The sequence below is a fragment of the Columba livia genome, chromosome 2 (assembly GCF_036013475.1).
Source record: "Columba livia isolate bColLiv1 breed racing homer chromosome 2, bColLiv1.pat.W.v2, whole genome shotgun sequence".
Classification (NCBI taxonomy): Eukaryota; Metazoa; Chordata; class Aves; order Columbiformes; family Columbidae; genus Columba; species Columba livia.
This window is the reverse complement of record NC_088603.1, coordinates 131,863,033-131,875,428: the sequence shown is the minus strand read 5'-3', so window position 1 is coordinate 131,875,428 and position 12,396 is coordinate 131,863,033. Positions and strand designations below refer to the sequence as shown.

General features: G+C 46.4%; 1 protein-coding gene and 1 long non-coding RNA gene across 4 annotated transcripts in view; one reads left to right on the top strand and one right to left on the bottom strand.

Annotated features, from left to right (window-relative positions):
• The window catches only part of STMN2 (stathmin 2), a 41,624-nt gene extending 33,795 nt beyond the window's left edge, over positions 1-7,829 (bottom strand). Inside the window, exon 1 of the mRNA XM_005513661.4 lies at positions 7,541-7,829. Within this exon, the coding sequence (XP_005513718.1) occupies positions 7,541-7,559 (19 nt within the window). The 5' untranslated portion in view covers positions 7,560-7,829. The remainder of the gene's footprint in view (positions 1-7,540) is intronic.
• A 1,364-nt stretch (positions 7,830-9,193) lies between these two features.
• LOC135578660 (uncharacterized) overlaps positions 9,194-12,396 on the top strand; it is a 167,852-nt gene continuing 164,649 nt past the window's right edge. For 2 of the 3 annotated variants that reach the window (XR_010470637.1, XR_010470636.1), the window contains exon 1: positions 9,194-9,566. This is a non-coding gene — a long non-coding RNA (uncharacterized LOC135578660). The remainder of the gene's footprint in view (positions 9,567-12,396) is intronic. The other variant, XR_010470635.1, reaches the window with a different exon arrangement.

Here is a 12,396-nt window from a genome sequence, read left to right as displayed (position 1 = left end):
AGAATTGCTGGTTGATGATCACAGGGGGACTCAAGCTTCCAAGTGGGATCAACAGTATTTTTAAACGGAATGAAAACCAACACCACTTCAGATTGTATCTGCAGAGTTCATAGCATCAGAACTGTGTGTAGCCTAAAAAGAACAGTCCTGGCTCACTGGGGAGGTCCCATACAACTGGAAATTGGCGAATGTTACCCCAATCCGCAAAACTGGCTGCAAAGCTGACCCTGGCAACTACAGGCCTGTCAGCCTGACCTCGATGCCTGGCAGGGTTATGGAGCAGATCATCCTGCATGCACCTTCAGGATGGACAAGGGATCAGACCCAGCCAGCATGGGTTTAGGAGGGGCAGGTCCTGTCCGACCAACCTGATCTCTCTTTATGATCAGGTGACCCACCTGGTGGATGAGGGGAAAGCTGTGATCTATCTAGACTTCAGCACAGCCTTTGACACTGTCTCCCATAATATACTCTTGCAAAAGCTGGTAGCCCATGGCTTGGACAAGTGTACTCTACGCTGGGTTAAGAACTGGCTGGAGGGCCGGGCCCAGAGAGTGCTGGTGAATGGGGCTGCATCTAGCTGGCGGCCAGTCACTAGTGGTGTTCTCCAGGGGTCAGTGTTGGGTCCAGTCCTGTTTAACATCTTTATTGACGATTTAGATGAGGGGATTGAGACCAACATCAGCAAACTTGCTGATGACACCAAGTTGGGAGGGAGTGTCGACCTGCTGGAAGGCAGGAGGGCTCTGCAGAGGGATCTGGACAGACTGGAAAAATGGGCTGATTCCAATGGGACGAGGTTCAACAAGGCTAAGTGCTGGGTCCTGCACTTTGGCCACAACAACCCACTGCAGCACTACAGGCTGGGCACAGAGTGGCTGGAGAGCAGTCAGACAGAAAGGGACCTGGGGGTACTAATTGACAGGAAGCTCAACATGAGCCAACAGTGTGCCCAGGTGGCCAAGAAGGCCAACGGTATCCTGTCCTGTATCAAAAACAGCGTGGTCAGCAGGACAAGGGAAGTGATCCTTCCCCTGTACTCTGCATTGGTGAGGCCACACCTGGAGTATTGTGTTCAGTTCTGGGCCCCTCAGTTCAGGAAAGACATTGAAGTGCTGGAGCGGGTCCAGAGAAGAGCAACAAGACTGGTGAAGGGACTTGAACGCAAGACCTATGGGGAGAGGTTGAGGGAGCTGGGGTTGTTTAGTCTAGAGAAGAGGAGGCTTAGAGGTGACCTCATCACTCTCTATAACTACCTGAAGGGAAGTTATAGCCAGGTGGGGATTGGTCTCTTCTCCCAGGCAGTTAGCAATAGGACAAGGGGGCATGGGCTTAAACTCTGCTAGGGGAAATTTAGGCTGGATATTAGAAAGAAATTCTTTCCAGAGAGAGTGGCCAGGCATTGGAACGGCCTGCCCAGGGAGGTGGTGGACTCATCGTCCCTGGAGGTTTTTAAACTGGGACTGGACATGGCACTTAGTGCCATGACCTAGTAAATTGATTGGAGTTGTATCAAGGGTTGGATTTGATGATCTCTGAGGTCTTTCCCAACCCAGTCGATTCTGTGATTCTGTGAATTGTGAATAGCAGCCATTCCTCCAAATCATCTACCAATTTCAGCGTCCCTATGGGCTACAGATCAGCTGATTGAGCTGAGGCCAGTGGCTGAACTCCATTGAGTCCAGTGAGGCAAGACTCATTTGCAAAATTGCACCAGGGAAGGTTCAGATTGGATATTAGGAAAAATTTAATCATGGAAAGGGTTGTCAAGCACTGGAACAGGCTGCCCAGGGAAGTCATTGAGTCAACATCCCTGGAGATGTTTAGAAGACCTGTAGATGAGGTTCTTAGGCACATAGTCTAGTACCAGACTTAGGGTTATGATTGGACTTTACGATCTTGAGTGTCTCTTCCAACCAAAATTATTCTGTGATTCTATGATCTGTCATCTATTTTATGGATACTGCAGAAGAAAGCATGTTCTCTACAAGCCACCTGATGACAGTAACGGTTTTTGTTTTATAAAGCTGACTCGTATGGAGAATTAGCATTGGGTTTTTAAAGGTAGTTATTGCAGAGGTAAGCATGCACTGTTGGTTCCTGATGTGACATTTGCTTGCCCTTAAAGCCTCAGGCAGAACTACTGAGCATGTCAGGACAAAGGGCTTTGAAGCCTGGAGACAAAAGTTGAAAGGCGAATGTACTCAATATATGTACAGCCTGGGGGTAGCACACTCTGCAATACTTGCTGGAGGACTTCACTTCCAGCTGTGTTGTTGCCCACTGGTCACTGGGCTAGGAGCCACCCTCAGTCTCTTATATTGAAGAGGTGGCTTTCTTGGTGTATAATCTTTGGCAAAGCTTTTAGTGAGTTGATTTTCCTGCTATATCAGTTACCTGGAGTGACACCATTTTAAGATGGCTACTTTAAGACACCTAGAGCTTGATGTTTTACAGGAGTGCTGATGCATGTTCCTTCGAACTATCAATTAATAAGGTAGTTAAATTAGATCTATGTAAAAATGCTGCACTGTTCGAGTATTGCCTGGACCCACTTGTTGTGGGAATCTTCTGGTTTTTGTGTTTCAAACTGCATAATAGTTTCTACTTCTCACAGAAGGCTCTTAGGAGAATTAATCAGTTAATTTTGTTCAGCCTTTGAAGGCTAAAATGCTATCTAAATATATTGCTGGATATGAGTGTCCCATCTCTCTTCTGTAATGAGTTTTTTTAATTAAAGCTATTAATTTGAAAATGGAGAATTATTTTCTAAAGAAATTAGTATAAATGTCACCTGAGAAAAATCTAACCACAAGGTTAGGCTATGCATATATTTAAAGTAAAAAATAGGTGTGCAAAATGTGTTTTAGAGAAACGTACTATTGCAGGACAAATATCAACTACATTTTTTTTTAAAAAATCAGGCTTAATTAATTAAAGGAAATTAAAATTGACAAAATCAATGTGAATGAATTACAGGAATACATTATTAATCAGGGGAGCCTTTAGTCTAAACAGAGCTTATATTGGGACAAAGAGGTGATGAAGGTGGAGGTGAGAGAACATTTTGGAAGTGTTCAAGCTGCTGGATTTTATTTTTATTTCCTCAACATGGTACGGGACCTCTTCCATAAGTTGATGGAACAGACGATGCTCCATTCTCCTGCATATACACTCACAGCGTCAGTAAAGAACTGTCATGAGGCAATATAAATTCTCAGCCATATGGACTGTTTTTAAAATTATTATTGCTTGAGTTCTACATAGCAGGACGAGTAATCTACTTTTTAAAACCAGGAAATGAATGTGAATAGGTGTTAACCTTCATTTCTCTAGTGAACTGTACTTGCCAGCAACTTTATATTAGCTTAGCGACCAAAATTCTCAAAAGTCTGAAAAATAAACTAATTAAAATATTTCTTTTAGATCTGGACAAAATTTGGAAAAATGGTGTCTCAGCCAAATCACATTTCTTCTAACATTATGAGACAATAAGCTATTTTCTGAATCTTGTCTACATTCATTCTCAAAGTAATTTCCTATTTGTTTATTCAGAGATGTAATTTTCTGACAGTTTAAAATAATTCAGTGCTGACTTGTGTTAATTTATTTATAAAAGGGCAAGACCTTTATTTATTTATAAAAGGGAAAGGTTAAAACCTTCTGCTAAAAACTGCATAGTACAGAAAGGAGCATTGTTAGTCCATATTCAGCCTGACGCTTAGCTATATGTTGTTGAACTTGAAGCTTGTCACTGCCATTGCTGTCCAGATGACTACTCATGTGCGTTTGTTGAAGATCGAGCAATTGTTTAAGTGCACTGGCAGATCAGAGGCAGAATGCTTACCCCTTTGTAGTAAAAAAGCCTAGTTATTAAAATAATTGGACCAGTTAAACTCAACAACCGTGCACTTATTTATGACTTCATATGTATGTTTACATACCAGATAAAACAATAATGCAGTACTCCGTTAATAGACAAACTTAGCAGTGACATTGCGTCCATCAAGCTAAGTATCGAGGTCTGAGCTTGTAACTAAAATGTAAATGACCAAGTAGAACAACAACTCTGAAACACTTTTACAACAGTTTAATCAGTCTTACTGAGATATGCAAAGGAGGCAGTGTGGGGCTGCCTGAATTCCCATATCCTCATAATCCCACCCATTTATCACCTCACAGAGTTCCTGACTATCTCAAAAGGAGTCTGAATTAAAACACTTCTTTAACACGTTATTCACATATATCCCATGTATTCCTGTTAAACAACTTCCCACAAAATAAACAAGAACCATAATTTAGACTTCCTGTATGATAATTGTCTGAATATTTTTCATAATAAATATTCTTTAAATTAAACACCACAAGGAAAAAAAATGGCATAATAGTTTCAGACACTTTTCTTAGTTCCAGTGGCATCACTGACTGCTTCACCCTCACGCTGCGATGTACATACCCTAAGAAAGCCAGGCACATGGCCCAACAGGTCTGCAGAGACCCCACCTGTAAAAGCAGCTTTTTGATATAACACACATTCTGTATGGTAGGAAGCATAATGTATGAAGGATTCTATCCATGCAGTCCTGATTTCATTTAGAAGATGGTGTCAAGGGGAGGATGTAATTTAAAAGTCCCCATAATTTCTATACAGTCATGTTATATGAAATTTTAAAATAAGACACATACATAGATAAATAGATGAATGTGCATGTATGTGCCTGGTGTGCATCATTCATACACTATGTAAACTGAACAGAAAGAAGAACTTCATGGGCATTCAGGCATTCTGAGCCCCAGAAATTATTGCAGATGATGAAATTCCTATGTAAACCAGAGGAGATTTCCTTGAAACCTTTTATTTAACAGAGCCTAAGAAAATGAGGCTTCATTTTGCTTTGTATGTAAGGCTATAAACACAGGCTTATCAAAGTTATTTAGCATCTGCCTAACCTGAGTTATGTGAAGAGTTCTGTCCAAAGCCAGTAGGACTATTCACATGCTCAAACTCAGACACCTGCTTAAGTGCCTTGCTGGACCAGGGCCAGAAACATAATAGTGGGCCAGCTTAAGCTGATTAGAAATGTGCTGTTGGCTCCGGTGGCAGCCAGATCTAACCTTTATTGTCACTTTGCAAAACACAGTGTTCAACAGGGGGAAAAAATCAGGCACTCTGTAGTTCTCTTGGTGGTCTATTCTGTAAAGCTCGAGTACAAAACAAATGTAGCTTATTTGGCACTAACTGGAAGCACTTATGACTGAGAATGCATCTATTTTTCCACAGGAAAATAAAATTTATTGTCTTGAAGAAACTCTTGAAATAAAGTGGCATATGCTAATATTCTGTCTTGATCCCAATTTTCTCTACAAATAACTACAGCAAGGAAGAATAAGGTTCAAAGAAATGCTGAAGAGAATCTTTAACCTTTATGACTTTAAAAGAAAAGATGCTTTTAATAATATTTCTTTCATTAATTAATTGAATGCTGTTGTAATTAGCGTTTACAGAAACCTAGGTAGTTACATTGATTTTCATTGCTTATGTCGCTTGTTAAGCAGGTATTAATAAGAAAACTGGCGTGGCACAGTCAATCTGTCTCTGGGCAAACCTAATGATTCCAGACATCTCTTTTGCTGCAGAAACCTTTATATTTGTGTGCCGTGAGATCATTAATCAAAGGCTGAAGAGCCTTTTCTTCCCTAGTGACAGAATTCCTAACTGGGTCTTCTGCAGTGATAAGTCTTCGACTGACTACAAATTATCAATACTGATTACCAGATTGCTGCAGTGGGGAGGGGATGGCGTGCTCGGCACTGCAGGGCTGGCCAGACTCCCACAGCCCTTGTCTCCCTCCTCTATTTGCATCTCCAGTTGTCTCCTGTCTTCTTCCCAGGGGTGTCACAGCCAGGTTAAAACGCTTCCAGTCCACAACCGATTATTCCTCGGGAGTGGAACATCAACATTCAAATAAATATATGTATAATGCATCAGTTACAGCCAATGCCAAAAGGATTTGGTATAACTTTGTGCAACATGATTAAGAACGATAACAGTCTGCAAAGAACGGGAATTTGAATGGGATTTGCTTTTTGGGGAAGGATAACAATTGTCTTGGAGCTCTCCAACCTTATTTTGCGGCATTTCTGTGTGCATGACTCAATCGTGATTGACTGTGAAAACTTGAAGCTAAATGCATCAGACGTAGGTCCCTTCTCACTGCCCCCAGCCTCCCGTCCCCACCCCCCCCCCCCACCCCCCCCCCCCCCAAAAAAAAAAAAGGAAAAAAGAAAAATCAAAGAGTAACAGAGTCTGGATGCTTTCAGCAGTCTGGCCCCACGGCTGTTCTCCTTCTCTCGCTCCCACACCCTCCACCGCGATTTTCCACTCCCCACCCTCTCCAGCAGCCTCCCTCGAACAAAGGGGCCGGGGCCGGGCTCCTGCCTCTCGCTCCCCCCGCTGGGGCGAAGACAGGCGCTCCAGGACCAGAAGAGACCCGAAGGCTCCCCAAGGCCGGGGCTGCGGCGGGGAGACCACGCAACTCCCGCAGCCGCGCCCCGCCCCGCCCGGCCGCTCCCCGAGGCCGAGCGGGGGGCGGCGGGGAGGGGCCGGGGGGCTGGGGGGGGCGGGGCGCCGCGGCGGCAGGGCGCAGGGTGCGGCTCCTGGCCGAGGAGGTGGGGGGGAAGTGTGTGTGTGGGGGGGAGGATTCTTTGCTTGCAGCTGAAAAACGCAAGATAACAACAGCCCTGGAAGCTGCCCCCCGGGAGAGAAAATCAGGGTGGGAACTGCTAGAAAATGCCAGCTATCCATGATGCAGTGACCTACTTCAGGCACCCCCGCCCCCCCCACCTTCGGCCCCCCCGTCAGACTGCAGGTGCGGCAGCACCGGGGCAGCAGGCGAGCGGCGGCTCCTTCTCCTCGCCCCCCCGCAGCCCCTTGCGCCGGGCTGGGCGCGGCCGGCCCGCAGTGCGCCCCGCCGCAGGTGCCCGCCCCGCTGCAGCCCCCCCGCACCACGGCCCCCGCGCCCCCCGCCGCCAGCCCGGACCCCCGGGGCCGCCGCCCGCAGGCCCCCGCCCCTGCGGTGCTGGGTTCCACTCGGCGGTGCCTCTCCGCCTTCCCGCTGTGCCTCTTCCCACGAGGTTTGCGTTTCGTTTTAGAAGCAGAGGGGAGCTACGGGGGACGATGGGAGGCACATTTGTAGCGGGGTTAACTTTCCGGTTCCTTTTATATATATATATATTTTTTTAATACCATAATATATATATTCATCATTAAAATAATGAAAGTCGTTTCAAAATCAGGCTGTGCTCATGCGTCGACCTCACCCATCAGTAAATATTTAATCCGATTTCAGGACGCTAAAAAAGCCCTGCGATCCCACACCCCCCCCCTTTTTTTCTGATCAAAGAAATTAAAAAATATGTTTAGCGTGTCTTGATTTTTTCTAAACTTTAGGGACACTGAGAAGAGCACCCGGTGTAGATAGTGCTCGTAGGAAATAGCGGCTGTTGTACTGTTTGAAGAAAAAGAGATGCAGTTTCTTACCCATTGCTGTTTTAGCCATGGTGGGATGTGCAGGTTCTCAGAGGCGGTGAAGGCAAAAGGGTCCAGCTACAGCAGTGGAGAGAGGGAGAGAAGACTGAATAAGGCACTGAGTCAGCAGAGTGGGGCTGTGCAAGAGAAGGAGCAAGAGGCAGGAGCCCATGAATAATTATCACTCCTCTACCCAAGCAGATTGGCTCTAGAGGTCCCCTGACATGACTCCTGCAGAGCCAGAATCTCTGGGCATTAAATATTGATCCACCAATGGTGCTGGAGTACAAAGTGCCAGAATGGAGTTTGAAATGGAAATCAGTCCTTGAATGCCTCTCCCCCCTCGATCTGGCTTTAATAGTACATTCCATGTCAAATGTTTTATGTCTTGTGTGAAAAAAGCCTATTGGTGTTGAAGTCTCTGCTGTTGCTACCTGTAAAACATGCACAAATCAATTTTCACATTTTATTCCAAAGATATGACAAAAAAGGGACCAATGCAAGAGATTTTCTAAACCATTTCAGTAAAACAGCTGATCTGATTTTTTTTTTTTTTTTACCTCTGCATCCTGTTTCCTGCAAATGTATGCAGATTCCACAGACAATTGTTTAATGCTAAATGTTTCTGCGTTTCACTGCTTATTTTAGAATTCCTAGACCTAGCCCTGGACAACCAAAACTCTTCTAAAACTTGGGGAATGGCAACTGGACCTGCTCACCCTCTCAAAGAGCTCTGGAAAGCCAAAACCAGGATAAATGTGAAAAGAACTGTCAATAACCACTTCCCTGATGTGTAACAAGAGCCACTGGGAAGCTGCGAGCTTGATTCACTTGATAAAGTGTGCAGAATGGGACCTGATATAATTATTTTATAAAAGGGGACAGACACATTCTAAGGATTCCCTACATTAATTTTAAGGATTCTCTGTCCCCAGCAGGAGCAGAGCCAGTGACATGACTGCCAGCCACTAAACAAATGTAGGTGGTTGTCTGAAATTCTTGCTAGAAACATGTCAGTGATGGGATCTCTTTGTACACCTCCTAGGACTGGAAGCAGTTGTTGGCCCAGAGGAGAAAGGATCCAAGATGGTGGGGCAAAGAGGACGACACTCCATCCTTACACTGCCATCTCATCCTTACGCTGTCCAACTGGAGCTCATTTGCCTCTCCCAGAGGAAAACGTGCCTTATTGTCAAAAGCTAACAGCTTCCTACATTACTTGCAGACAGACAGGCATAGGGCAAATTTTCAGCTTGGAACGTGGAGGACACTCCAAACCCCTTGTGGAGTTGTTTTCAGGGTGTGTATGGGTGGATGAGAAAAGTAGGAGAGCAGGCAGAGGTCTCCAGGGTGGAAGTGTGTTCTCCCAAAGCAGGCAGGGCACTGGCACCATTCTTCTTCCTTCAGTGCTGCCATTTGCAGCTGCGCAGTCCATGTGGTGGGCCAGGAGTAACTGCAATGCTATTCCTCTGTGTGTGCTTCCCTAGAACAGGTAATGCAGGACTATACTTTTTGAGCTTCTTCAAGGTCCATAAACAGCATCTTTGAGTAAAGTAGGGCCCAGAGTGTGAGTCTGAGAGCAATTTTCTTTTTTGAGTCACTATTGATAATTTCTGAATTGCAGGAACGATTTTTTAAATTTTCTTTAAATCAGAACAGTAGAGTCTGAAAGTGAGCTGGGGGAAGGAAACATTCCCAAATTGTACAGCATGCACAGAGAGACGGGTGTGATTCACCAGCGTGTGAGCTGCAGCATAGCAGATGCTGTTATGGCTCCCTGCTGAGGCAGCTTAGGCTCTCTAGCATCAGGGGGAAGAGGCAGATTTTGGGGGTGCAGGGAGTGATCTGCCGTCTTGGAAGGCCCTTCCCTCACAGAGACCAGGAAAACAGCCCCGGGGGCCCCGTGGTCTTTTGGGGTGACACACTTCTGGCCTTCAGCTGCGTGGCTGCCGGGGGGGTGGGTAGGGTGAGCAGGAGTCTGAGACGTGATTGTGCCGGGACGCCTGTAGTGAGAGGAGCTTATTCCTGAAAGAAAACGGTGAGAAACGACTGACTGATGCGCATGTAAGGGCGGAGGGAGAGGGACGCCTCACAGGGCTGGGGAGCCTCGCCGTAACAGAGAAAGAACCCCCGGCCCCGGTACCCCGGCGGGGCGGCTCTGCCCGGGGCTCGGGAGGGCGGACGCCGCGCTGGTGCGGGCCCGGCCGGGCGCTCTCCATGGTGCTGGAGGCGACGGCGCTCCCCGGGGCAGCGCCCGCCTGCTGCGTCCGGGCTAGTGCGGGTGATGGAGGGAACGGACAGGCAAGGAGGGGGCAGGCGGGGAGAGGGACTGCGGGCAGGAGACAGGCAGGGACCGTAGGGAGACAGGCGGGGGGAGCAGGGAGGGGCAGGTCGGGCGAGGGCCGGCGGGACTTGGGCGGCTGCCCTCCCCCCCTTTACGCCCCGCCGGCCCCACGCCAGCTCGGCAGCCGCAGCGCGGAGCGGGTGAGGGGCCGCAGTGCCGGCCCCGCCCGGCCCGGCCGCTACCCACTGCCCGGCTGCTTCCCGGCACGGGGCGGCACCGGGAAAGCGGCTGGGTTCGGGTTGGCTCTGCGTGGCTCAGCTGCCCGGGGGCGGAGGAGACACCGGGGCTGCGCTGCCATAATGCATCTTGGCTCGGCTCGCCGCCCCATCCCCCGCCGCGGCACCCGGCACGCCCAACAGGCAGCAAACCCACCCTGGCATCTGTCTTTTTAATTTAATTCTGTTTTTCCTCTCCTCCGAGCTTAATCAGCAGCAAAGGGCGGCAGACGGAGCGGGCAGGTTCCCCTCGGCGGTGATTTCTCGCAGCCCCTGCAGCAGGGAGCTCACTTTCGGCTTTCCTGCAGCCCCGTACGGTGACCGCGGCACCGCCCCGCTCCCTTGGCCGGCGGTGCGGGAGCGGCTCCTCCGCCCGGCTCCCCGGCTGCCTCAGACCATGGCCGGGACCCTCCGCAGCCCCTTCCGAGGGGGCCGCGGGTCGTCAGGCCAGGGGCGAGGGGACAGCTCGACTCTCCCCCAGGAAGGGGCTACCGGGATTCTGATTGTTGAGAGAGCAGTGCAAGAAATCGCATGACAATTCCTGTCATGTCAAACCCTTGGCACGTAAGGGAGCAGTTATGAGACACTCCATATATCATTTCTGATCAACTGCCACCTTTCAATGTTGTGTTTCACATAAATTTTAGAGGAGCATGAATTAAGCTCCAGCATGTCCTAGCAAGGCTAGGGCTTGTTTTCTTTCATGGCTGGGCCTTCTCTTGAATGACATCAAGATGCATTTGCAGCCCAGCCTGCTGCCATGTCTGTGGATATACAGGCTGTAAGGATGTGCTACTGAGCAAAGCACTCCTTAACTGCTTCTAAACAGTGGTGGGATATAACTGGAACATTCATCCCATTTTTGTTGGACTCTTCCTCTGTGGCCATGGCCAAATCATAGAAAAGCTTTTGTTCCTTTTTTCCCATTTGTTCTTTCCTCCATTTGTTAGAAAGGATCATACTTTTTTCTTACTCTTGCAGACAAGGGAGAAGAGGAGGTGATACTGGAAAGATAAACGTTTATGCAGCACTTTGCAGACTGTTGTTGCTAGGTAAATGAACTACATTGGCACTGAAATAATACAAATGGCAGGGATGGGAGTAAATAATGAATCTCTTGCTCTCTGCCCATGCTTTGTGTCTTTGCTGCATAGGCTGGGAGACTATGCAGGATTGTTTAGCTTTCTTACATAATTGAAGATACTAGGCTTTTTCTTATTGACTTTTGGGTGACTTTTTTACACTTAGCCTTTGTAATTAGGAAATGTAATGGACCTTATTTAGAGCAGCTGTTTTTTGGTGTGGTGTTTGTTGTTGTTGTTGTTGTTGTTGTTATTTGTTTGTCTGGTTGGTTGTTTTTTTGTTTTGTTTTGTTTTGTGGTGTTTTTTTTCCTTCTTTTGGTCACTCTTCTTTAGACCTTCAGGAACAATTTCTCTTTGTGTCTATGCAATTTTAGAAAATTACTTAGTAATTTGTCCATGGTTAACTTGTTGTCATCCCTATTTCAAAAAAGCCTGTGGTAAAAGATATTATTCAGATTGTATGATGAAGTCCTCAAATGTCAGAGAATGGTGCCTGTGCAACCTTAATTAGCTATCTTATACATATATATCATGATACATTTTTAAAGTATGTACTCATATGCTATTTTTTCCAAGAGATTCTTCCTACATGCATAACAAAATGGATGGTACTCCCTTGTCAAGCACTATTTGATATTTTATTTTCATTCAGTTCTCATAAAACAGAACCTTGACACAGCCCTTTGTGCCCTTGAATGTATGGGTACAACAAAGATTTTCTTGCAGGAATGTTTGCCAGAATATTTTCCTAACATGAGTAAAAAAAAAAAAAAATCTTTTGTCTGGACTTATTCTTCACAGCAGGCTAAGTATAGATTAGAAGATGTTAGCATAGTTCGTGTTTCAGTAAGCAACTAACACCCGTGCATTTTAATGTGAAATTTAGGGATAGAAGTCTATGAACATGCATGTGTGATTTTGTAATGTTTTGTCTTTTTTATAACTTTTTCTGAAATTTTTTGCAGAATGCTATAAATAATACCAAGCAGATGAAAAGATTAGCTATGTACTGAAAGCCGAGGGAGAAAGAAAGAACACTGATACATATGCATAACCGTGTCTTACATCTGAAGCATGGTCACCATTTTCTTCTTGAATTGTATTTTTCTTATCCTTTCATTTTCCCAAGTAACACTCAAGTTACAAAGCAGTAACGTGCTGTTATGTTTCTATTAGCATTTATCCATTTCTAAAATTGCTCTTTTTTTCTGGGCATAGACTATCTA